Below are 26,984 nucleotides of genomic sequence, written 5' to 3'. Positions count from 1 at the left end.
GAATTAAGAGTCCCATGGCTCTCAGGGACCCTGGACTGGATGCCTGGCTGAGCTCTCTCCCGTCCTGTGACCTAATACACGGCTCCACCACGAGCTGCCTTTGTTTTAGCTCTGTCCTATCTCCAGAGCATCAGCCCCACTGTTTGCTTCCCTCCATCCACAACAGCCAAAGAGCATCAAATTCCTGTGATGTTTAGTTCACATCCACTGGTTCAGTTGCCTGTGTGGCAGCAGACATAAAAAGAATGACTTCAGTCTTGGCCAGGGAAGAGATGTGGGACCACTTGAGGGAATAGGGCAGGAAGCCGTGACACCATCTTGCATGTGGGGGGTTCACCAGAGAGGACACAAGTCCCGCCTTCCTAGTGATCTTCAGTATTGTCTCTTAGGTTCTCAACTAGAAAGCCCCTTGGGGTAAAAGCCTTTTCTTCTACACTTAATATTTTACACAATAACCGGGGTCAGCACAGCAGTTAGTGCACAGCAGCTATGGAATATAATAATTCCCCAGCAAGGAACAATTGCCCTTGGCACCGAGATCACAGACCACAGATGGATATGGCCCCTTCCCCAGGCACCAGGGCAGTTCTGCTTTCAAGGTTATGCTTTTATCCACACGCAGCTCTTCCCGAGGTCTATGTAGCACAGCATTTGACCCTTAAGACCAATCTCATCAAGACAGCCAGCCCTCTTCAGGTTGTCTAGGCCAAGTACTTAACATAGGTGCCCACGTTTGATGCTCACAGCAATACTGTGTGGTGAGGGTCGAGATGGCTCACTCTTGCTCACCAGGCACCAGAAGCTGTACCCTCAGCCACTCCGCACTTCTTTCTGACTGTGCATGGCGATCATCTGCACTTGACAGTGTGTAAGTAGTAGGTTGGGGCATTTGCAAAACCAAGAGAGAAGCACTTACTAAAGTACATTTATTTAGCTTTGTTCCCTTCCATCCAAGACAGAGCTGGTCTCTAAACAAGCATCAAAGCTGAAGCTCCTCATTAACATTAGTGTGTGCCTCAGTAAGGTGAGCACGGCAAGGATACACAATTACATCCTAATAATTCAATGCCCAAGAGCCCTGTAAAACAACTGCCATGGCCTCGGATTAGCACAGCATGCAAATGCACCAGGAAAATCATTACCTACTTAGTCTCCTTCATTTGGGTGGCTTTAACACGAGAAGAATAATCCAGGCGCCGAGACAAGATCTCATTTTACAACTGTAGTAAGAAGTACATAAAAGTTTGAATCTGTCCCAATAGTTCCTAAAAGACTTCTCCCACAGTGCCAGAGGCAAAAATAATGAAATCTTGCAAATGTACAGTTAATAGGTCCCCAGTGGACACTAACTTCAAAAATGCACGGTCTATAAGACATTAAAGGCTTGATTTCAGTTTCTGCACTGTTCCTGTTAATAACAATGTCTAATTAAAACATCTGTAAAATACTGATAGTTTTAATTTTACATAAAATTTCCAAAACAACTGTTACACAGGATAATAGGTATCTGCAATGAATAGGTTATTAATGGAAATATTATTTTAAATTAAATTCGGGTTCTAAATTTAAATTAGTCATCTCTGGCTAATGAAGAGAAAAAGAAGTCATCTGTGCTGGGAGTGCAGTGGAAGATTTGGCTTTCCACATCTGTTGAAGCACTGGATCTCAGCGGAAGGACCTGCCACGCTGCTTCTGCCATGCACTTGGGCTTGTCTGCTGGGTTTCACAGTGAACTCTGCATCTCCATGACAGCCTAATGCACCCTTCGTGCATCCCTGTGTGATTCGGCTGTACTCACAGACAACCCCTCTCATTTCCAGCAAAGAAGTGGGGACTACTGCTTCTCTACTCCCCAAGGAGCTTCTCTTCCCAGCCCAGTGAACCTGATGAATATTTTAACAGGAATGGCACAAAATCTCAGCTCTCCCTTTCTTCAGGTCTCATCTCCTTTTACAAAACAAAAGAGATTAGCAAGGTTTAGGGCTGGCTGCAATTCAATCCCCTCTTTCTAATTAATGCGCAATGAAAGAGGTTCAACAACAGATCATCGCTGGATGGCGCTGTCTACTGAGGCCACTGGGTTAGAAAGGGATCCATCCAGTCTAGACAATGGAAGCTGTGGATCAAGCAGCCTCTTGTCACATGTGGGTTCACAGGAGATGCTGCAGAATGTGGTCCACAGCGTGAGGGAAGCTTTCGCAAGTTAAGTAGGGAGGTGGATTAATTTTTTCTTCATCTGCGGCTCGGTATTTCCCTGAAAGGAAGGCAAATCCAGTGAACAAAAGCTACAGCCAGAATGCCAAGTTCAACACACCCAAGAGCACCCCTGCAATTACCAGAGAATCAAGGGCTCTGTCTCCCCCCAAAAGCACCTTCCCCTGAGGCTTTAGGAGGTAAGGGGACAATTCAGAGAACTGTCACATTTATCAAATCCCAGGCCCTCTGATCTTTTACAATGGATAGTTCTAGGTATGGGGTCACCTCACAGTTAAGGCTTCCTTCAAATCACAGAATCATGTTCTCCCCTGCTTTTGTCCTAAAGATGGGCTGGTGATCTAACTAATCAATGCTTTTTAAAACAGGAGACTAGATATACACCAGGTGCCAAGGCAGGCCTGCTGCCTAACTTGTGACTCTGGAATTCATGGGCCTGGCACACCACAGTCAGTCCAAAGGGGAACCAGTCCGAGCAGGGGGTGTGGGGGCGGTTTTCCATAAGTAAAGGAGGCCACAAGGTCCCGTTCCATCACTCTTACTGGGTCAGTGCCTTTCCCTCCCTCCCTCCCCTCCTAGCATCGGGTTGTCTTCACAATGTTTATAATTTGTAGCTACCCACTTGTTTAATGACTCACAGCTGGAGACTGTAAGCTTCCTGGGAGCAGGGATTAGGTCTGCTCTGCACCCTGAAGGATTCCTAGCGCCTAGCATCATGATGGCCACATGGTAAGCATTCTCTAAAATGCCTTTAGAAAATGGACAGGAGAGAAGAGAGGTGAGGAGAGAGGAGGAGGAAATAGGTAGCTCGGCTCCACCCTCCAAGAGGGAGGGGCACTGGCCTGTGGCCTGCATGATTGCAATGCATCTTGCTTTCTTTCACTGTCTTCTTTTCTATGACCTCTGTTTATTCCTCAGCTTTATCAGGGTTTCTCTGACTGAATTCAGCTTCCCTCACAAAACAGACTTCTTTCAGAAGATGGCTCTTGTTCTGTCCTACTGGAGCTCTTCCAGTGAAGGAACAGCATCAAAGGTCTAAAGGTGATTAACACATTCTCCTCTGGCCCTCACTTCCTCAAGGCATCTACACTTCAGTTTTTGTTGCTTCACTCAAAGCAGCTCTTAAGAGATCACTCTTTTGTGGTCACGGTCCTGGAAAAACTCTTCTGTGACTTCATGTTTTCATTCCTGCTTGATCCAGCCAGCCAGTCAGCACAGAGCTGAGGCCAGGACACAGGGCAATTAGCCACCTCTGTCAAAAGACTGGATTAGCGGAACCTGCCACAGGAGGCATTTCCTTTTCCTAAACTTGAGAGACTGTGTGAAGGAAACTAATTTTAGTGGAAATAGTTTGTAAACTTTTGTTTTTCTATGGTGCTAAAGTTCAAACCCAGGGCCTCGTGCAGTCAAGCATTCTACCTCTGAACTATATTCCCAGGCCCCTAAACTTTTGATCACCAAAACAGAGCAAGTTAAGAGACAAGAAAAATGTGTTTGGCATTTCTTTTAAAAAGTGCACAATGAACAGACAGGATAGGAGCATCTGGCAGGTCTGTTCCTGGAGATCAGCTTCCTCATTGTCCAGCCACACAATACAGGAGTTCTTTTCAGAGCCCCATGACGCAGGCCTCCTGCTTACTCTGATGTGAATCACATGTGTAGGTAATGCTACAAACTGTGTGTGGTTCTGCAGCCTGCCCTGGCTTTGCGCAGCACGGCATCCTCGCTGCCTTTTCTCTGGAATCCTAAGCTCAGTTCCTTTTAGTTATGGTAGAAAGAGAACCAAAGTGCCAAAGAGCTCTGCCACCTCTGCCACCTCTGCCAAGGCTCTTCTTGCAACTGTGACCTCTACTATCCTGGTTCCTGGAAGACAGGGTTTCCTGACTGGCCTAGAACTTGCTACATAGGCCAGACTGTCCCCAAACTCACTGCAATCCTCCACTCCCAGCCTCCCAAGTGCTGGGGTTAAAGGTGTGCCACCATGCCCCACTCCATCCTTATCTTTGAAAAGGCATATATAGGAGATACATACCAGTTTTGACCAAGATGCCCAGCATGCCAGTGTTCTGAGCCCCACCAACATCATCCCTGCAATCCTGGAAAAACATAAAGACATTTAGTCCAGAGTCTTCACTCAGCTTGCCAGCAAACTCCATCAATGACTGAGTGGGCTGCACTGGCCATCTGCAATTCCCCGAGTCTTGGTTAGGGTTTCTAGTGCTGTGAAGAGACATCACGACCATGGCAACTCTTATAAAGGAAAATATTGAACTGGGGCTGGCTTACAGTTTCAGAGGTCTAGTCCATTATCTTCATAGTGGAATGCAGGCAGATACAGCACTGGAGGAGGAGCTGTGAGTTCTACATCTTGACCTGCAGGCCCAGAAGCAATTGTCCCACTGGGCGTGGCTTGAGCATATATGAGACCTCAAAGCGTGCCTCCACAGTGACACACTTCCTCCAACAAGGCCACACCTCCTAACAGTGCCACTCCCTATGGCCAAGCATTCGAACACCTGAGTCTATGGGTGCCATATCTATTCAAACCACCCCTGCTTTCCTTTCTTAAAATGCAAGAAAAGAACATGTGTATGAAGGGTAAAGGAACTCTGTGTAAACACTCTTGGGAGAGAAGCCATGGTGACACTTTCGCGACCAGGGACTAAGAAACTAGGAGGGAGCCCCAGAGGCCTCCGTCCAGCTGTGCTCGGCAGGAGACCCGCCTCTCTCGGTTTCAGTTTTCTAATGTGGAAAATGAGGGTGGGCCAGACAATCTCTCTGGTTGCCTGGCATGCTGTCATTTATAGCTACAACAAACCATTCATACCAACTTACCCTACACAGCACACACAGCAAATACTATCAGCCCAGTTTGTGAGGCCAAAAGCAAGGTGCATATCACCACAGGTGACTATCAAGGGCTTCTGCTCATTCCAGGCTCCGCCCCACTACTCAAAGAGCTATAGTGGTCAGTATCCCTCACTAATAGATACGTTGATCTGGTAATTCCATAAGTATATGCCAAAAAGACAATGATGGTAGAATTCTTCTGGTATATATTGTTTTCTGCATAAGCTACATTTTAAAAAATTGAGATCTATCTTGGAGTTTTCTTTAGCAGGATACATAAAGAATTTAGCTGACTGGAGTATAAATGGTTTTTCATATTTTCATATTCAATCGCTATGGAGACATGTTGGACACAACATCTCTATTTTTACAAGAATAACACTGAACGTCTACAGGAAAGCTGCTCCAAGAAGCAGGGATTTGAAGCTGTATCTCCTAGCATGACAGACAACTCAGGACATCCCTTGGGCTCTTCTACTTACATCTCCTATCATGACGGCCTCCTCCGGTGCACAGCCAGTGTCCCTCAGTGCCTCTAGGAAGAACGTCTTCTCTGGTTTCCCCACCACTATGGCTTTTGTGTCTGTGGCATACTCTAAAGCAGTCACGAATGGTCCTGGTCCCAGGGCTAAGCCATCTTTCCTCTTGTAATACCTGGCCTTGTGGATAGCTATCAGAGGGGCTCCATCCAGGAGCAACCTAGAGATGAGGAAATGGAGACAGGCTTTTCAAAAGCAAGTCTTTCATGAGTGGGAAAAAATGTCAGACTTACAAAGTGGTTTTATTCACATTCACAGAAACAAATAGTTTCATATTAACTTTTAATGACTTGCTGTCTTCTAATGAATTCACAAAGAACTGCTGGGAATTGCACACAGATACACTAAAGAAAGGTGATAGATTATTAAATTTGGGATTGCTTCAACCTTTTACCTTTAGTGATTTTACACACTTTACCCAAACCGCCAGGGAAGGAGAATTCGAGAACTAAAACTAAACAAGGCACTGGAGGGAAGAAGCTTAACTTAATGAGACGAGTCGTCCCCCAATGGGAAGCAGGAGGCTCCAGAGCCTCTGAAGCCACCACAGGGTTGTTGCTGCCGTGATGGAGGGGTGCACACACCAAGTACTTGCAATTCCGTCTCCTCTACTCCAGAATGTAAGTTTCTTTTTCCTCTACAAGTTTAACAGAGAATGTTCTGGTTTCCTCATACAGCCTTCCCACTGCTCTCAATACTGCAATCAGGCCATCACCCCAAAGCTCACCAGCAAGGTCTGAAGGACGGCCTACCATCAAGTCTACCGCAGGATGAACCATACTCCTTTACTGAACAAAAGGTGCCAAGACTCCAGTAGTGTGAGAAGCAAACTCGACATATAACCAGGGAGCTGGTGCCTGGGGCAAAGACACTGCAACCTCCACAACGTAATACCTACCCTCAAACCGCCACCTATCCCCACAACGGCTTTGGTCACACAGGAGGCAGTCACGTTTGGATTGCATCTAACAGGGTATGGGACATGATATTATTACTTCATCTGATTTAACCATGAAATAAATGACCTCACTAGCTTAATTTACTTTAAGTCGTCTACTTATTTAAAATATTTAGTATGTCCATGGAGGAGGAATTCATCACATCTTATCCCTCACAATTATGAGTAATTAAGCGCTCAGCTATGAAACTGCTAAATTATTCTTGTCAGTGGGTACAGAAATAACTTCCTGTGGGAGATGCAGAATTCAGACATTTATGATTAAATATTTTATTAAGTAAAAACCAATGCCGGACTATTATAGAGGTTTACCGTTAGTTACTACAAATTGCTCACAGCCCCTGCAGGACAGAGCCTGCACAGCCTCTCTGATGTTCTTAAACAACCACAGTGATAGCACTGACTCACACCTAGCCTCGCCTCCCAACCTCACTGCTTCTGCATCATGGAACTGAAATTCTTTATGCAACAGACCTCAAAATTGCTTTCCACTTATATAGCTAAACTAAAAACTCACTTGATTTAGTTTGGTTAATATTTTATTATATATTAACTGGGGATGAGAATTACCATCTTGATTGATGTGTGTACTTAATTTCGAGCGTCTTCCCTGGAAGGGCTGAACCTGTAGGTTCCTCTACATCTCTGTAAGCCTGAGTGAGCTCTGGAGTGGCTGGGAAGGCGGCTCTTGTTCTCTGCCGAGCATTAGCCTCTCTGGATCTTGGAACGGTTGAAGCACATTTGTGGTGGTATTGTGTTCCCCAAAATATTGTGCTCGCTAATAAACTTATCTGGGGTCAGAGAACAGAAAAGCCACTAGATACCGAGGCTAGAAAATGGTGGCACTCACACCTTTAATCCAAGCATTCCAGAGGCAGAAATACCTCTGGATCTCTGTGAGTTCAAGGCCACATTGGAAACAGCTAGGTATGGTGACACATCTCTTTAATCCCAAGAAGTGAGCCTTTAATCCCAGGGAGTGATGGCAGAAAGCAGAAAGACATATAAGGCATGAAGAACAGAAGCTAGAAGCATTTGGCTGGTTAAGCTTTTAGGCTTTGAACAGCAGTTCAGCTGAGATTCATTTGGATGAGGACTCAGAAGCTTCCAGCCTGAGGAAACAGGATCAGCTGAGGAACTGGCAAGGTGAGGAAGCTGTGGCTTGTTCTCCTTCTCAGATCTTCTAGCACTCACCCCAATAAATGGCCTCAGGTTCAAGGCTCTTTAAGATTCCTGCTACACACATTTAAGTAAATGTTTTCTAGCCACAGGTTTAAAGGTCTTTTGTGGTAAAATATTTTTCAGAAAATATGAAAACAGAGCCAGGCATGAAAGATCTCAAGTTCAAGGCCAGCCTGGACCACACAGTCTATGGTACCTGTAGTAAAAACGGCTACTTCTCTACCTTGAGTGCTCATGCTGAGGGAAGCAATGGGTGGCTCTCTATTTTTGTTTCTAGAAGTAACATGTTGGCAGGAAATGGAAAACTTTTAAACTTAAGCCTATTATGGCATAAGAAATGAGGGGGGAAGACAAGAAGGCCTGATAGCAAAGCCTCTGCCTGTAAATTTCAGGCTAGCAAAGGAAAGAACTGAAAAAATCCCAGCTGGAGAACAGAGCTACACAGAAAACACAAGGCAGCACAGCGAGAGACAAGCTGCCCGGAAGCAGATGGGGTACTACAACTCAAAGCTGCGGAGTATCTTACAGCGATCTTCTCACATATCAAGTCCACTTTGTCTTGTTCCACAGAGATCCAGAACCAGGGTCAGAACCTGGAACTCTCTTAGATACACGACACCACCTTTTCAAGTAACTTCACTAAGGACAGGATCAGTCTGTCAGCATTTCCACTGAAGATGGGCTACAGCTTGAGTCTGTGTCAGAAACCTCTAAACATCTAATGAGCCAATCTCCCTCACCCTAGCCTCTCAAAACCTCCCTGCCTGTTTTGTCCACCAGTGACTCAAGCCCAGAACCCAGGTTTACCTGGATTTCCCACTATCTCTGTCTTCTGAACTAACTTCTTTTAGAATACAAATGGAAGTATCTCAAAACCCTCTTCTTTCCCCTGACTGGACACAGCAGCCTCCCAGAAGATCTCCTGCACGCTGCTCTTCCCGTGTCCCAGGCCGGCACAGGCCAACAGTGGGAGTCTGAGCACGTTCCCTCCTCTTTAAGACCTTTCCTAAGTCCTCACTGCAGGCGATAAGGAATGCAGCTCACATAGCGGTTAGGTCTTCCCCAACCCCACCCAGTGCATCTCCAGCCACCTTCCTAACCGTTCAGACACTGTCTGCTCTCACTTGCTAGGGAAACTCTAAAATTCTGTCCTGCTTAGCAGACTCAGTGTCCCCCGACCTAGATGGTACCATACTGTCCACCAAGCTTTCTCCTGCCATCTGAGAGTTCTGGGCTTAACTGTTAGGCATAAAAGAGAACATTCACATCTCCTTTGAGTAAATGGACTCCCTCGTCACTTGCCACAGTAGTTCTATCCATCTGTGTTTGGTTTGTCTTCCTCACTGGAATACAATCTCCAAAATGCCCTTCAGTGGGACTCCTCACTGTCGAACCTCTCACAAAATGGTTCTGAACAAAACTCCAAATAAATGAAAGTACATTTGATTTTTATAGGCTGGAAGACATTATGATTTAGATACAAATCCATATATTTAATAAAGCATCAGTGAACTCCAGGGAGCTCCTAAAATTTATATGGAAATGCAAAGGATGAAGCAGAGCCAAGGTAACCAACCATATGGTAGTGTAGAGAGGAAGGATCTAGAAACAAGCAACATACATGGTCACTTGGTTTATGTCGAGTCATTTGGTAGGGGGAAGAGCAGGTCTCTCTCTATAATAATGTTTCTTGAACAAGTGAATATGTATTAAGAAACGACTGCTTCACCAGGCATGGAAATGCACACCCAGCTCTTGGGAGGCTGAAGCAGGAGATGACAGATTCAATGCCAGGCTGGGCTAGACAGGAAGAGCCTGTCTCAGGCCTCACTCAATCATGCATTCTTACCTTATACGAAAGACTCAAAAAGATCCCATACCTACTTATTAAAGGCAAAACAAAGCTTACAGAAGAAAACATAGTATCTCCATGTCCTCAGGGTATAAAGATTTATTAAGCAGAACAGAAGAAAATAGTGACAAACTGGACCCATCAAAAGTAAGAACTTTGTGCTCTCATATTAATAGGAGAGCACAAAGGCCAATCCAGTCCAGGCTGAAATATCTGCAGAACCACTATGGAAACTAACACTAGTATATATAACACATAAAAGCCAATTACATGCTCAGTGGCAGTGGTGCACACCTCTAATCCCAGCACTGGGGAGGCAGAGGCAAGTGAATCTGTGAGTTTGAGGCCAGCCTAGTCTACAGATATCTCCAGGACAGATAGAACTGTTACAACAGAGAAACCCTGTCTTGAAAAACCAAAATAACAAATAAATAAACAAACAACTAAACAAACATAAATAAATAAATACCAATTTATACATTGATAAACAAAGTAACTCAGCCAGAAACAGCAAAAGATGTGAATGGGCACATCATAAAAGAGGCCATCTAATGTACAATAACAAATTAAAAGCTTTCCAACATTACTCAAAGAGAAATTACGAAGCCACTGTGTATACCAAATGGAAGAGCCACAGTTCCACAGATAGTCAACAGACTGGTGAGCATGTGGAGGAAGTGGAGCTAGTGAGAATGTATGACGTGTGCCAGCACTGGGAAAACCGGCAATATTGACGGAACTAAACCATCACCTACCCCATCCATTATCTGACAACTTCACTCCTAAATACATGCCCAAGAGAACAAACGTGTGTGTTCCCCAGAGATGTGCAGAAGAATGTTCAAGTTAGCAAAACTGGAAACAAACAAGAGCCCAGGAACTGTGGATAGAGGCATGGAAAGCTCATCCAATATGCCACACTACACAATGCAAGAATGGGCAAAGCCAAGAGGAAGCTCTGCTGCCTGTTACCACATGGGCAAATCTCGGAACAACAAAGTGACCTGTGCATGGTCACTTAGCGAAGCTCATGAACTGGCTTCAGTGACAGAAACTAGAGCAGGGGCTACCTGGGGGAGGAGCAGCACCGCCAGCAGTGGAGGTGTCTGGGGTGCAGTGCTCTTACTGTGAACATGGTTCAGGTTACACAGGTGTCTGATCTTCTGGGGTGCATTTTCTGCATTCCTCATGCCCAAAGCTTTAACCTCTTATTGTTTGGACTTGTAGGAGTAGGTTCTCTCTTTCCACTATGTGGGTTCCAGAGATGGTCCTCAGGTCACTGGGCAGCAAGCACCTTTATTCACTCAGCCATCTCACTGATCTTTTGGACTTTTACTAGGACTACATAGTAGATAGCTATTTCAAAGATAGAAGACTCTCACAACAAATTTCTAATTTGACCTTGGTACCACACTACTCTGAAATTACTCCTGCCCAGGGTTCCAAATAGATTCAAGCCTTACATGCCAACAGTGCTCACAGAGGTCATGACTATTCATCTACCCTGTCTCTTACTGTTGTCTTATTCTGATTCATAATTCAATATACTGGAACACTTAAGCCTCATTTTTGTTGCTATTAAAGAAGATAAAGAAATGCATGAGAACCAGAGTACCACATTCATGGTCCTAATACCACAATGACTACCAAGGCATTGGGCAGGGGGTGGCATTTGTAGGAGATATCAAATGTACTGATAATTTCTACTTCTTAAAATAGCTGATAGGTACAGGAACATTAATTATTCCTGTAGTGTCCATTCAGCAATGAGGAAAGAAGTTACCACAGGTTCTTAGGATTTGAATGTTTTAGACAAAACAAATCTAGATCATGCCTATTTTTTTTTTAACAGCTGATTTACATCCTTTCCCCAAATCAATTCTTTAAAATCATTTGCAATTTACTCAGGCAGGTAAGACAGATGCATCTATGTGCCATGCATTTTAGAGAGGCCAGTTCATTAAAAATATAATAGGGATGAAGCAGAGCAATATGAAATTTGATGCATCTGTCTTGATGCATAATGCCTGTGAAGGCAGTTATGCAATGGGCTTTATCATCCAACATTTATTCTCATTATCAACGTGAATAGTAATTTAATCGGTGGTTCATTTGAGATGCCTATATTTGCCACATATAATCCAAACAGCTGCAGTCACTGGTTGGAAGGCACAGTCTCTGTGGGAACATCAATATGCAAACAAGGCCAAGACCTAGAAGCTTTGTTAACTCTCCATCCAGCTGTTAAGTGCGTTTGTGAAATTAGAGTTGACCTATAAGTACACTGTAATGCTTTAAAATGTGGTGTTTGAAAAAATCAATATGGTTAGGAAAGTGTACTAATTAGACAGCATCCGAGCAATTACAGAGCCAGTATTATGTCAACATACATTTTTATTACCCTGAGTCTAGTATTCATTGAAAAGAGACCTCCCAACTTCCTATTAAATATGTCCTTCCCAAATTACCAGCTAAAATCAATCAATAGTTTCTTCTTGAAATCTGTGGCTAGAGGAATTCATAAGAAGTAACAGGAGTAAGGAGCAAAGCAGGGTTTCTATTTCAAATAAACCCCAACTCTGATTTGGCTGGAGGTTATAAAAGGAGGGCAGACAATTCCACAAGAAACTAAAGTAGGACAATTAAAGGATTGTGAAGCATAAGATATTTTAATACTATATACTGTGAAATAGATCCTCAAGCCATTCAGCAATTACTAGATGAATTTTAAATAAAGGCTTGAGCATCACAGTGCCTACGAGAGCTGCACACAATGGTGGTTTGCAAGATTAACCCATTAACCAAGGATTCAGTGACCACGCTCAGAGAGGAAAAACTGCCCCCAAACTGCAATTTCTGCCCATTTAGATTTTACATGGTGAAAGCAAATCCTCTGAACTCGATGCAGTGACAGATGTGTGAGTGAGCATGTATGCATGTACACACACAGAGAGAAATTAAAAACAAAGCTGGGCATAGTGGCACACGCCTTTAGTCCCAGAACTTGGGAGACAGAAGCAGGTAGATCTCTGTGAGTTCAAGGCCAGTCTGGTCTATGTAGAAAGTTCTAGGACAGCCAGATCTACATAGAGCAACCCTGTCTCAAACAAACAAACAAACGAATGAATGAATACATGAAAACAAAACAAAACCCAAGATAGTATTATTAATGTTGACACTGAATTGACTTTGAAGATGTTTGTCCTCATGTAGGTAATCAGAAGTTAAAACACAAAATCTTATGTGTTAAAGTCTAAAGAAGAAATGAAGGGAGAACATCTGGACAGATGAAAAATAGCTAGCTTACCGAAATGCTTGATTCAGAAGCTGGTAATGGAAATGTTCTGGTGCCAGGCCTATGACCACAGCATTGGGAGCATCTGTTTGTACTCCTGGCAATGGAAAAATGTAAGAGTTTACAGCTGTCACACTGTACAAGAAAATCTCCAATTATGTGCACATTTTGCTACCACCATAATTTGAAGTATATTTTGGAAGTCTAAGAGAAAGGAAAAGAGAGGGGTGGGTAGGCAGAGGAAGTAGAAGAGAGGGACATTAATATTTTTCTATATTCTTCATATATGGTTTTATAGCTATTGAGTACCTAGAATATCTGAATGAAAATTGCAACTCAATATTCACTAGTGATTCATGATTTCAAACTGTTTTACTGATTACAACCAGGAGAACACCTATGAGTTTTATCAGAGCAACAGTGACTGATGAGGGAATGGAATTCTAAGAGGTAAGAGAAATTATAGACAAATATATGGAAAGCACCATCGTGTTGATATTATAATAATTTCCTAATCTACTTTTAGTTTCATGCATATTAAAGCATGCTTAAGGCTTTAGTATCTAATAATAGGACTTCAGATATGACAAGCCCATTTACCTTCATAATAATAATTTATGTACCTTCACATACGTAATTTTGCATCTGCTAATTCACATTTGCCCATCATTGCGTTCAGATACCCATTTTCAAATTTCTTACTTACTAATTGCCATGAGTATTACATAACTTGTTAAAGTTTGTTAAGGGAACAAACTAAAATAATTACTTATAGTGAGAACTGAGTATTTTTAGTGTTAATTCTTTTTATTACATCTACTACTGAAGCAGAGATAATATTGGCAAAGATAGATATTTTCATTTCCTTAAAATATTCACATATATTGGTTGTTTTCATGTATATAAACATGTTCCAAGAGGTGTAGTCCATCACTGAATGGCGAGATTTCTTTCAGCCCTGACTGAGGATTTGCTTTTATGGCCCAATTCTAGCTTACTGCTGCCACATCAGAATCTTATTATTTTTTTAAGTAGCTAGAATTTTAAAATTGTTTTTACTACAATTTTAATAGGAACTTTTTTAGGAAGGAAAAATCAGACTCAAATCTTGTGTGCTATCCTTCAGCTTATTCAGAAACAACGATGTTGATTACAGAAACTCGTTTTGGTTTTCAGTTGCTCAGCTTCCACATCACGTTGATAATCAGAGAACTTGTTGGCTCATGCAGCATCACAGGGGCAAGAGGGAGAGAATACCCGAATAGTGCGTTTCCCTGCAGCTAAGGAGGTGGCCCGAGACTAAAGCTCTGCTAGTCAGTCTGAAACACGGGGAAGCAGGAAGTTACTCCTCCCAAGGGGCTACCAACCTTATCAGGGTTCCAGCTGCAGTACCTGTGGGTGCAAATGTGAAGGTCAGAGGACACCTTGGAGTTGCCTCTCCCCTTCCACAATGTGGGTCCCCTTGGGTCAAACCCAGAGATTTTCAGGCTGGTGGCCTTTATCCACTGAGCCATTTTGCTGTCCCAGGACCTTTCTCATTATCATGAAAATATATATAAACACACAAGAGCAGAAGGCCTAGTATTATAAGCCTAGATAGATCTGTCGTCTAGCATTTTTCAAGCATCACCGTTTTGCCAATTAGCCTTTGTATTTTTGGAAAGTCTTTTTAGAGCAAATTGCAAGTTATTGTGTCATTTTACCATTTCGTATTTCAGTACTTGTTTTTCATCAATAACGAAAATATCAAAAACCTTAATATAAATATACCCAAAAGTTAATAGCTCCTAATATCCAAATCTTGAATTTCCCAAAAAATCTCAAACTGTTTCTTAATACAGGGAGTGTCAAACTGGCAACCCCAAGGCCCATGTTGCCTTTGACTGTTAACTTTTATTTTTCATTTTATAAGTTCACTTCCAGTCCTTCTCAGTGCAATTAGACACTAGCCCTGGAGAAGGCCAAACATTCTGCACTGGGCTGATTATCTGTAGCACTGTTTAAGTTGTTCCTTTATCCCTATCTCTCCTGTACACAGGACATTAGATTGAGAGCCGGTATAGGTTCGTATGCATAGTTTATTTCATAGGTGATGCTATGAAAGATTCTGGTTACTCCACTTGCAGCGATATTGAAATTGATCAGCAAGCCGAGGAGCTATTACCCAGACCCCTCCACTCTGAAGGTCACATCACCCTTACAGCTAATGCTTTAAGATCTATTGACAGTCTTGCCTGTTTCTTGAGGGTGTCTCGAGTGCTAATGTTTAATTCTATCATTTCTGTGATTCTTCTATAAAGAACTTAGTTTTATCAACTATTTGGTTATCCTAAAATACAGCTGAATTGAAGAAGTATGGTAAGTGCTTGTCTCTTAATTCTTTTCAGAGTTAAGGAGCTATAGTCCCGGTCTCAGTCGTGGCCTATAAGCAGTGGACTGAGCATCACTGGGCTTGTCTGTATGGTGTGCTGTAAACCCACATCGTTCATTTCAACATTCAAATCATCCCTTCCAGTGTTCTTTGGACATGCCCTCATCATGAGGTCTTCAGTAGTTTCTTTACTAACATACTGTACCAGGCAAGACTCATTGACTGCCTGTCTAGGCAGGGAGCCAGCCACTTCTCCAGGAGTGACAGACAGCAGGGAAATGGCAGAGAGACAGTCTGCGCACTCATTGTCACTGCAAAGGCACACTCACTGGAAGACCTACACAACCTGCAAAGTTTTCAGGGATGGGAATACATTTATTTTTCAGTTGAATGTAGTCAAAGTTGTTTCTGCTTCTTACAAGTAACAATTCTGATTGATACATGGGTTTAGAGGTCCTGACCAACCTATAAAGCTATCAAATGGCACTATAATTAAAATATTCACATCTATTTTGTATATTGTATCATTTCACAAAATACCATTTATAACAACAAAACAGTGCAGCAAAGTTTCATATAACCATGACATTTTTCTATAGTTACTTTTTCCAAAGTAAAAGAATATTCTCTTTATTGAAAAGTATTTCATATTCATTGTGAAATACTTACACTATCTATAATGGTATCTATTTTTAAGAAGGCCTTGATTTATCTCATTTAGCCAAGATAAGAGAGCATATCCTGGATTATGAGTTGTAACACTCGAAATATTTCTTTTTTTAAACCATGGCTCACAATTCTCTAAGAGATTATGAAATTAATTTGGAATGCTCTAAGTAACATTAAAAATCAAACTACTCAGCCAGGCAGTGTTGGCGCACGCCTTTAATCCCAGCATTTGGGAGGCAGAGGCAGGCAGATCTCTGTGAGTTCAAGGCCAGCCTGAACTAGAGTGAGTTGCAGGAAAAGCACAAAGCTACACGGAGAAACCCTGTCTCAAAATAAATAAATAAATAAAATCAAACAACTCAAACAGATAATACAACATATCTCACAAAGTTAGAGTACTATTTAACACATAGAAACACACACACACACACCATTACACAGTGAATTTTTCTTTTTGTGGATGGTGGTTAAAAAGATGTGAGAAACATTAACTCAGATTCAAACTCTATCAACAGAGCTGGTGACCTGGAAAAGACAAATTCAGAAGTACAAAGGCAGCTTTCTTCCCCTCATCTATAGCAGCTCCCAATGTGGTAGAGCTGGCCCGCCCAGCGTTAGGAGGGGAGGTCACTGTACTGCTATGGACAAGGTTGTTACTGTTTTGTCTGTTTGTTTTGTAGACCATTCAGTAATAACAGGGACATCTAGAAGATGCCTCTTCCCCATGATTTCAGGTATGAAGAACTTGTTCGTAACTTCTTCTGAGTCTCTCTCACCTGTGAAATCAGGCAGTGCACGGTCATCAACCAACAACATGGGCCTGACTTGTTTCTGCTCTACTAAGTTTCGGGCTGCTGTCAGAGAAGTGAAGATTTCGTCTTCGGAGATGTCAAACTCCAACTTTTTCAACCTTTCCAGTAAGTCTTGCTTGCTCTCTTTGGTTGTGTTGGTCACAAACCTAACCACCACAGAAGCAGCGCGTAACCTGGAAAAGTAAAACTCAGAAGTGAAGAGGCAGTTTTTCCCTCCTAGTCCATAAAGCCTGCTAGAGGTCAAGTGCTCGGCGTGAGGGTAAGTCACAGTGCTGTTATGGACAGTTTTTTGGATTTGTTGTTGTTGTTTTAAGTCTCCCAATGCTTACAAAGTATCTACACCCTGTGGGCAGTGCTTCACCTCCAAAAGCTGGAATGTTAAACTTTGAAAGCTACATCCACTTTTGTGGGCCATCTGGACTTTAGCCACCCTTTGCTGTGGAGCTCAGTAAAGAAATGGACCCTACTGTACTTACAGGTCTGAGAGGTGAGTTATCTTAAAGATCATCTACTAATATAACATGATAAAAACTAAGGCTTATGGAGACAAGTAACTCCCCAGTTTTATTCAGCTAAGTAGCAGTGGGGCCATGGCAATGTTTTCTGTGTTCTGGCATAGTGTTTTATTTCCCTTGCTAAAAGAACCAAGGATGCCACAGTTACTAGAGACTTGTGAAAGTAATTTGGAAGCAAGAAACGTTTAAAAAAGAAAAAACCCAACAAGTCCAATAGATAATCCAGTACATCTCACAAAGTGAGATGTTAGTAGAGATGGCTACACCCCAGTGAGTCACTGTGTTTATCAACAGAAGCTACTTGGATAGCTCAGAGAGATGCTCAAAACTGGTTTTCTTGTCAGAATCAGGAACTTGTAGAACAATGGAAAGTCTGAGGCTGTCCTGGGCCATAGAGTGAATTCAAGGCCAATCTGGCCTACACAGCAAGGCCCCGTCTTCTCTTGACCTGTTTACATGCAGGAATGATTTGATTCCATAATCTGCTTGTGAATAATTGGCATGGTTTTAGAGAAAGAATTTGTGAATCTATCCTTTAAAAATATTCTTTGCTTGGTGTTTTAACATAAAACCTAAAAGTAATTACAATTTAGCTATAATTTAGAATTTATATTAATAGCCCACTGCTTTTTATATCTTCCCCGGAAGGTTACAAGGCATAAAAGTACTAGACACAATTAAAGCAAGCAAACAAATAAAATATAAGAGTTTTAAGAATTCACCCAGAGAACATTAAATAAATTTATTTGATTAATTCACTGTAATCATGATTACCTCTATAATATCTGTGTGGTTGCTTTTCAGCAAACATATTAAATGTGGTGGTTTACCTTACCAAAGAAACTACTTTGACATGCTCTTATCCTAAAAATTTGAGGTTACTGTGTAAAAACCACATTAGTTTCAATGAATTTGTTTAAAAACAAACAAACCAACTTTTTGTATAGCTAGTCCTTCAACTTCCCTTGTCTATTTGTTTCCATAGAAACCACAGTGGTGTTGCCTGTGCAGAGATTTCCCTGGTAGGAAAACCTTCCAGAGACTCATACAGAACAATGGACAGCCTCCTGCCTGGCAGAGTGTCAGGCTCATAGGTTACACAGCATCACAGAGGTGTCTCTGTTCAGCAGAGATAAAAAGGTTTTTCTCTCAGTCTAGAGCAGAAAGCTCCTCTTCAAAGCAGTGAGACCTAGTATTGATGTGTGGTTTTGCTGAACTTGTGGATAAAAATTTAAAGACAGGTGGGAAAATAAGCCCTCTTTTTCAACCCAGAACTCTCTGTTCAGTGTGGGTTTATGTACATATATACGGAGGAATATGATACTCACAACAATCAAAAGTAACAGGTATCAACAATAGTTTTTATTTTGAACATGAGGTCTGGAGTTGAACGTACATGAATTACTGTGAATGAATGCTGGTTTTTCAATGAAGCACTGGCATATCCCAGTCTGTAGTGTGCCTCAGTGTGACTGACAGCTTGTGGGAAGACTATCTGAGCTCACTCGTGCTAGGAGGAGTGGCCCAGCATCCATTCTAAAATAGATTCTGAAGTACATTGCTTCTAGAAATTAATGGTAATAATCTTAGATAGGCAATGCTGAATTTGCCATCAGTATTTCCATAGTTCAAGTGTAGATCAAAGAAAATCAAACAAAATAACCATGGACTGGGAGGGCAACTGGAGTAGACATCAGCTCGCTCCAACCAGAAGGCAATCTGGAAGAGAGATCTGGAGCTTTGGCGTTGGAGAAGCCACATTGACTCTGGTGAGTAGTAAAGGAAGCACAAAGAAATCCCTTAATAAAAACCAAGAGTTGAAGTAATTCTGCCTAATTTTACTAGCTTTTATAAAGCCCTTTATACAGTTGGTAGAAAGTCAGCATGAATTTTTAGCTCAGCTTCTCTAGCGCTTTCTATGTAGGAAATAAAAATTAAATTTAGCTGTTAAAAATAGAGCTGGGGATATATCTCAGCTGGAAGAGTGCCTGCCTAGCAAATCCTGAGCTCTATTCCCCAGGACTGCATAAGCTGGGGGTGGTGGCCTACACCTGCAATTCTAGCAATTAAAGAAGGAGGGTTAGAGGTGCAAGGTCATGCTGGGCTTGATTTGACTTTGAGCCTGAGGTACTTAGAAGAGCGAGAAAGCAAGCCTAGGAAGTCTCTTCACAGAAGCTCACTGATCACTGACGCGCATCCTGGCCCTAGAAGGCCTGACTCAGACAGAGACTATGTCAAGGATGGAAGTCTAGCTGTGCACCCAGCTGTCTTTTGGTTTTAAACACTGCACTGCCCATCATTCCTCCAAATACAGATAACACCATGACTCCAGCTGAAGACAGCTGCACCTAACACGTCCCAGGGACACTGGCTTCTCATGTTCGATCCTCTCCATGGAGAGTAAGTCCCAGGGACACTGGCTTCTCATGTTCGATCCTCTCCATGGACAGTAAGTACCAGGGACACTGGCTTCTCATGTTCGATCCTCTCCATGGACAGTAAGTACCAGGGACACTGGCTTCTCATGTTTGATCCTCTCCATGGACAGTAAGTCCCAGGGACACTGGCTTCTCATGTTTGATTCTCTCCATGGAGAGTAAGCACCAGGGTAAGGATGAAGCCTGTGTCTGCTGCTGCCCTCATAGCCAGCAGTGGTGACCCTTGTCACCAGAGTTTTGGATTAACAGCACACAATGAATACTCTAAAGTTGGAAAATTACAAGCACCAAATTTTACATTGTTGATTTTGAAAATCTCTACATTTTTTCATGATGCCTAGAAGCAAACATCTACATTCAGTTCACATTGTGTATATATGTGTAATGTGCACACATGTGTGGGTGTGCATGTGTGTACATACATACAGCCAGAGGACAACCTCAGGTGTTACTCCTTTGATACTGTCTACCTCTTTTGAGACAAGTCTCCTATTAGCCTGAGGCTGGCCTGCCAGTGAGCCTCGGATCTACCACACCCCGCTTTACATGTGTGCTGGGGACTGAACTCAGGCCCTCAAGCTTGCAGGACAAGCACTTCTTTACTGACCCACCCTCTAGCCCCTCAGTTCTCTTTATCATGCTTTTACCATGTATTCTCTGCTTCTTTCTAGACTTGTACTTGTTAGTACTGTAACTGGTGAATCAGAAATGTAAGACAGTCTTTAATCTTTGGAAGTACTAAATTTAGTTGATAGAAATATTTCTAAAAATTCCAAGTTTTTCAAGCAAGCATTATTTTCAGCAGTTTTAAATTCAGGAGGTTGAACATGCCTGCATGCCTGTATATATATATATTTCAGCTGGATTCCAGGAGTCATGTGATTTTCTTTCCAGTGCTACTGATTCTGTACTTTTAGAATTAAATTATTATTTAGTTTCTTGAGTCTTTATCCCCAATTTACATTATCGATTTAAAAAACTAGAGTGGGGGAGGGAGGAGAGAGAAGAAAAAGGCTAGAGCAAAGGCCAAACCTAATAAAGGCAGGGAGAACAATGTTCGGAGGATATTACAATGCATACATCTTCTAGCGAAACCCAAGGCAGCTCCCCCACGTATGGTAGGCTGGTGAAACGCCATCTCAAGGCCATCCATTTAGCTAATGATCTGCCTTGGTAAAGCGGCACTTAAAAACGTATTTGTCATCTGAACCTGGAGGATAGCTTGCCTTTTAAGAGCTTCCTGTGCGCCTGGCACAGCTGCATCTTCAATGTGAAGTGTGCCACTGAGATCTACCAAAACAGCTTTTAATGCACGGCGCGCTGCCATCCTTCATTCCCTAGGAGAGAGCAAATGAAATTAAAAATACAGTTTAACAAACAATGGACAATTAAAAACTGGTAAGCAATCAAAAATACCATTCACACCCAGGAAGATATTGCTTAGTGTTAAGCTGCTTCTCTTTTGGAAAAAAAAAATAGCATTTAAAAATAATCAAAACCCCAACATTTAATGCATGAAACTTTTAATAACGCTTAGGTTTTTATATATTTTCTTTTTAATCTTGAGTTAGAACTTGGGAAGGAAATGCTAAAATGAGATGCCACTAACTACTTTCAGATTTCTTAGAATAACTCTGGTGAATAATTCGTTTAAGTATGAGAATAATGAATACATAAACAGGAACACTACATTAACAAGGTCTTTTCATTTTTGGTTATGGACAATTAAAACATTCTAATTGCCACTGCTATGTCTGAACTGGTGTGTGGCCGAGTAGCTGCCAGTATTTATAGGTTACTAAGGATGGAAAAATCAAGTTATATAGTAACAATAAATAAACTGTGTGTGTGTGTGTGTGTGTGTGTGTGTGTGTGTGTGTGTATACACACATATATAAGTGTATTTAAAATAAGGTCTCATATAGTCCGGTCTGAACTCCCTGTGCAGCTGAGGATGACCTTGATCCTCCGGCCTCCACCTCCCAGCCATGCAACACCATACCAGGTTCTTACAGTGTTGAGAACTGAGTCCTGGCCTTTGTGCATGCAAGGATAGCATACTCTCAGCTAAGCTACAGTTCTATCTCCATGTAGCAAGTTTTAAAGATTGCTTCCTCACTTTCTAATGTGCAACTTTACTTTGCACATTTCCCCCTCAAATACCTGTTAAATACTAAGTTTATTTGACAAGGTCTTGTTACAGCCTAGGCTATCCTTGAATTTATAATCCTCCTGCCTCCTAAGAGCTGGAGTTACAGGCCTGTGCTACCATGCCTGACCCCTTAATCTCTATTGTGAGTTATAGTATCTAATGATAAATACAGTTTATAGATCATTGCAGGGGTGGGCTTAAAGTATAGAGGCTCAAGAGAAGGAATGTTATTTGATTTGAGACTTAGGGTTTGTTTTGAGACAAGGTGTCACTATGTAGTCATGCTTGACCTGGGACCATTCTGTAGACCAGGTTTGCCTCCAGTTTGTAGCAATACTCCTGCTTCTGTCTCCCAGTGCTAGCATTATAGACATTTGTCACAATGCCTAGTGATTTATTAAATTTTTAAATTAGCTAATCCATTTATAAGTCACTTATTTTTTCTATTTGTTTGTTTCTTGTCTTTACAAGATGTCTTAATTAGGGTTACTATTGCTATGATGAAACACTATGACCAAATAACCTTGGGGAGGAAAGGTTTTATTCAGCTTACATTTCCACATCACTGTTCATCACTGAAGGAAGTCAGGACAGGAACTCAAACAGGGCAGGATCCTGGAGGCAGGAGCTGATGCAGAGACCATGGAGGGGGCTGCTTACTGGCTTGCTTCCATGGCTTTGCTCAGCCTGCTTTCTTAGAGAACCCAGGACCACCCACAGTAGGCTGGGCCCTCTCCCGTCAATCACTAATTAATACAATGCTTTATAACTGGATCTTATGGAGACATTTTCCCAATTGAGGCTCCCTCATTTCAGATGACTCTAGCTTGTGTCAAGTTGACATAAAACTAGCCAGGACACAAAGAATACTGTCAACTATACAAAAAGGTATTAAGAACAATAAAATCATCTCTTTTACCTATCCTTCAACTTCACAAGACAGGGATATATAGTCAAAGCCTCTTGTTTACCTTCTTTCCTAAATCCTCTTCTTATATAATTAATGTTTTATATTAATAATATAAAGTGTGTATACTTAGCAATTTGCCACATCATTCCCTATCATGTTAGATGTGTGTAGCTTACTATAGGGAGCTTTGCACATTCATTTTTACTACTGTATTCTACCATATAAATGCAGTATAATTATGTTCTCCTAATCATGAACAATTGTAGTTTTCCTGCTTTAACCAGTTTGTGTGTCTCTCATGGATACCAGTGAGCATTCCTCTGCAGCCTTGCAGGGTCTGAAGGTGTACACTCATCCTCCCTTTATAGAATACTGTTAAGTTGCAATCATGGTGTCATTTTATACACTTGGCACAAAACTCCTCCACAGCAGAATTTGTTCATTTTAAGAAAAAGGCTGGGTATGGTGGTGCAGGCCAATAATGCTGGCTCCAGAGTTCAAGAGCATCCTCGGTTATATAGTTAGCTGAGTTTGAGGCCAGCCTGGGTTACATGATATCTTCACCCTAACCCACCCCAAAAAGGAAAGAAAAAAAATGAATTCTGCTTGTCTTTGCCAAATATCTACTGGGAAAGAAGAGTGCAGAGACCGAAAAAAAAAAAAAAAAAGTTTAAGAACAGCCAGCAGTCAGGGCTGGAGAGAGAGTTTAGTGGTTAAGACCACTTACTGCTCTTATACAGGCTCAGGTTCAGTTTCCTGAAGCCACACAGCAGTTCAGAATTGCCTGTTCCAAGTAACCCAGTTCCAAGGAAATATGACTTTCTCTTCCGACTCCCTTGGGCTCCTGCCTGCACACAGATACACTCAGGCGCGCGCGCGCGCGCGCACACACACACACACACACACACACACACACACACACACACGTAATTAAAAAAGAAAAAAGCTGCAGTCAACCAAGGCTCAAGTGAAAAATTCTCCCTTTTATGAGTCTTTATGACATTCTATCCAGGTCTTTGTTGTGACCTTAAAAATGAAGATATGGTTGTGCATTCCTATGATCTTAGCATTTGGGAGGTCACAGCAGGACCACAGCAAGAGACCAGTTTGGGCTGTAGAGCAAGTTCATGATCTACATGAGCAAATTAGCAAGGCCATGTCTCATACTAAAAGGTAACTGAAGGTTATATTACTAAAGGACAGAAGACTAGAAAAACACCACCAGGGAGAACCGTACTTAAACAACTGTCCAACTAGTGTCAGGGAATAATCACAAAAACTACTGATGGTTTTAATTCCTCCAGAAGCACCAAAGGTATAATGTTATTTTAAAAGTCTATATCTTTTTTTTCTTTTTTATCATTTCCATAGAGCATACCTTGTTCTTTCAAGAAGGGAAAACAGAACTTAGATGCTCCAGGCAAACTTCAAAATATACCCATTTCTCCAGCTAGTCCTTGGTCACATATGCATGGTTCTCTTCTGAACTTTTAAAATTTCTGTTAACTGAACTACACACTAGTATTTGACAAAAGAAACTTGGTATCCATGGGCATGGTCCCAAGAGCCCCTAGAGATACCAAAGTCCTCAAATCCCTTTTCTAATGTGGTACAGTACTTGCTCACAGCTGTCCCCTCCTACTAGACAACTGGATTAGTGTTTCAATACAGGACTTAAAACAATGTAAATAAATGCTGTATGGAGTTGTTACATGGACTCCTTTATGGAATGATGACAAGAACATCATACTGGGGCTGGAGAGATGGCTCAGAGGTTAAGAGCACTGACTGCTCTTCCAGAGGTTCTGAGTTCAATTCCCAGCAACCACATGGTGACTCACAATCATCTGTAATGAGATCTGGCACCCTCTTCTGTGTACATAATGAATAAATAAAATTAAAAAAAAAAAACTTCATACTGTTTAACATAAATAAAATTTTATTTCTCCTTTAGAATATTTCTTGCCCTCCCTCCTTCTCTCCTTCCTTTATGGTTTTCCTAGAACAAAATCAGCCCAAGCTGGCCTTGTACTCATGAATCTGCCTCCTGAGTGATGGAATTGCAGGTGCCCATCAGTGCATTTGGCTTTTTTTGAAGTCGTTCTGATCGGCAGTTGATTGAATGTGCAGATACAGACCCTGCAGATATGGAGGGCCAACTGCAATGATAAATATGAGTATCAACCTGGAAAGAAATATAAGGGCTTCAAAGGGACTCTACAGTTTTGCTCTAATCTGGGACCAACACTGTCCATTATCCACAGGTTATTTATTTATTTATTTATTTATTTATTTATTTATTTATTTATTTATGCTTTTTCCTGAGACAGGGTTTCTCTGTGTGTATTCCTGGCTGTCCCTGTAGACCAGGCTGGCCTCAAACTCAAACTGCCTGCCTCTGCCTCCCGAATGCTGGGATTAAAGGCCTGTGCCACCACCGCTGGGCTTATTATCCATAGTTTGAACAAATTACACAGAATCTCTCTTTAAAAGTTATAAACAGCTGGACTATCAAGGTAAGTTAAAAAAACAAACCAAACCAAACAAAAAACCCATAAATGACTGATGGGAACCGTTCGGTGCAAAGAAGAAAACACATTTATTTTTACACCAAGCAGAACTGATCCAAATAACTGCAAAGTGCAGTTGCCCTAAAAAAATCATTGAGCCAGTTCAACCTTCACCTGAAAGCTGCTCTTCCATCTGTGAACCATGAGTGACAGTCCCAGGAATCCAGATGCTAAATCCAGTCAGTTGTACCACCTTTGGTTTTCAGTCTAACCGCTCTTTCTTAAAACGAACTTAGTTTTAAGATCACCTCTTAACTATGTTAGGAAAATCCCAAACCTCCTCTCCAATGTCTCTTAGTCCAGTCCCCAGTCATTACCCGGAATGCAGGGCTGGCAGCTGAGTATAAGAACATGCCTAGGTAGGAACCCTGCCTTCACGAACTTGGGACATTTTAGCTGCTAAGCCTGTTTCTTCATTGCTGAGAGCATTACATGCATGGACAGGGCTCCAACTTGAAAAGGTGGGGTTCTGTATCTGAGGTCGAGGAGGGCGAGTACATAGTGATGTGAGATGAGCTATAAAAAAAAAAAAAATCACCAAGATTTGGGAATCAGAAGAGTTGGAAATTTGATAAAACTATCAAAATATTTGTGGAATATAATTTAAAAAACTTGCATAAATACGATAAAACATGAGATTTCAAAGAAATATTCTCATTGAGTTTTTCCAATAATGCCACTCGGACGCTCAGGCTTAAAACGCCTCCCTTTTCTTACAGTTCCCAACCTTTTGGGAAACCATTATGTGCATTAATAAATGACACTATTATTCATCCAGCCATTCTATTAGGTCTTCTGTAGGATCCCCATACCCTCAAGAAGTCCAAACAGCGAACAGCAGTGTAGGAAGCGGTGTCCTTCGCCTCTTCAACTGATGTAACTTTACTCCCACTTCCTCATTGGTGGCTAAAACTGCCGCAGCCCTTACCATTCTCCTTCCCTCTGGCCACCCGCTTTAGTGCTTAGTCTCAGGTATCATTTCCTCTAACCTCAACTTCTCTCCGGGCGCCTGTGCGTCCCCAGTATAAATAAAGCCTACCAACCTTGCGCCACCTGCTTACATCCCCTATTAAACTGCAGAGCTCAGAAAATGGAAGGGCCGTTGCCTTTTCCTACGAGGACGCTCAAAACAGACCCTTAAATCAACTGAACTCGTGCATTTATCTCTGAGCTGGGAAGACTTAAGAGCAAGGACCTCTTTGCAAACTCCACTGCCATGGCTTCCACCTCTCGGGGGTAAGGCGCCTCGGCCCCTGTATTCGGCCCTAACTCGAATGCCAGGGTCTGGGGAGGCTGGCGTCCGTACCTACAGGGCAGGACAGGAGGAATGACGACCACATAGGAAGCACCCGCCTTGGGAAACAGCCCCGCTAGCGCCAGGGCAAACCCTGGGAGACCGGTTCTGCGCGTGCGCAGGCCGCAGAGGGGCGGCCACCGGCGGGACGCGGGGAGGCCCGGCCCGAGCCGCGCGGTTCTCAGGGTGTCGCTGGCGTTTCCCCAACCCGCTGCATTTCCCCAGTGCAGCCTCCGGCAGGGGCGCGACCGCCATTCCCAAACCCTCCGCCTCCTGGCTGCGCGCGCCTCCTCACCCTCGCGGCCCCGCCGTCCTCTGGAAAGGCGTCACCGTGCACAACGCCTGACCCGGATGGAGTCCGGA

The 26,984-nt window shown here is 42.4% G+C and overlaps 1 protein-coding gene and 1 non-coding gene across 5 annotated transcripts; one reads left to right on the top strand and one right to left on the bottom strand.

Annotated features, from left to right (window-relative positions):
- Positions 1-909: 909 nt before the first annotated feature.
- Positions 910-26,984, bottom strand: Hdhd2 (haloacid dehalogenase like hydrolase domain containing 2). Of its 4 annotated transcripts, none has more exons than XM_036204845.1 (7): positions 26,917-26,984; positions 20,922-21,032; positions 16,707-16,915; positions 12,903-12,987; positions 5,547-5,763; positions 4,247-4,310; positions 910-2,254 (listed from the first exon to the last, which is right to left on the bottom strand). In XM_036204845.1, exons 2-7 carry the CDS (start codon positions 21,020-21,022, stop codon positions 2,151-2,153), a joined length of 780 nt encoding a protein of 259 aa, XP_036060738.1. In that variant the 5' UTR covers positions 21,023-21,032; positions 26,917-26,984; the 3' UTR covers positions 910-2,150. The 4 variants fall into 4 exon arrangements, with proteins under 4 accessions (XP_036060738.1, XP_036060739.1, XP_036060740.1 ...); XM_036204846.1 differs by lacking the exon at positions 26,917-26,984 and adding an exon at positions 26,634-26,907; XM_036204847.1 differs by lacking the exon at positions 26,917-26,984 and adding an exon at positions 25,645-25,829.
- LOC118595095 lies at positions 18,449-18,577 on the top strand. The gene has a single exon (XR_004946468.1). It is a non-coding gene; the product is annotated as a small nucleolar RNA SNORA40 (small nucleolar RNA).

Source organism: Onychomys torridus, chromosome 13 (genome assembly GCF_903995425.1).
Source record: "Onychomys torridus chromosome 13, mOncTor1.1, whole genome shotgun sequence".
Taxonomy (NCBI): domain Eukaryota; kingdom Metazoa; phylum Chordata; class Mammalia; order Rodentia; family Cricetidae; genus Onychomys; species Onychomys torridus.
This window is presented reverse-complemented; position numbering and strand designations above follow the sequence as displayed.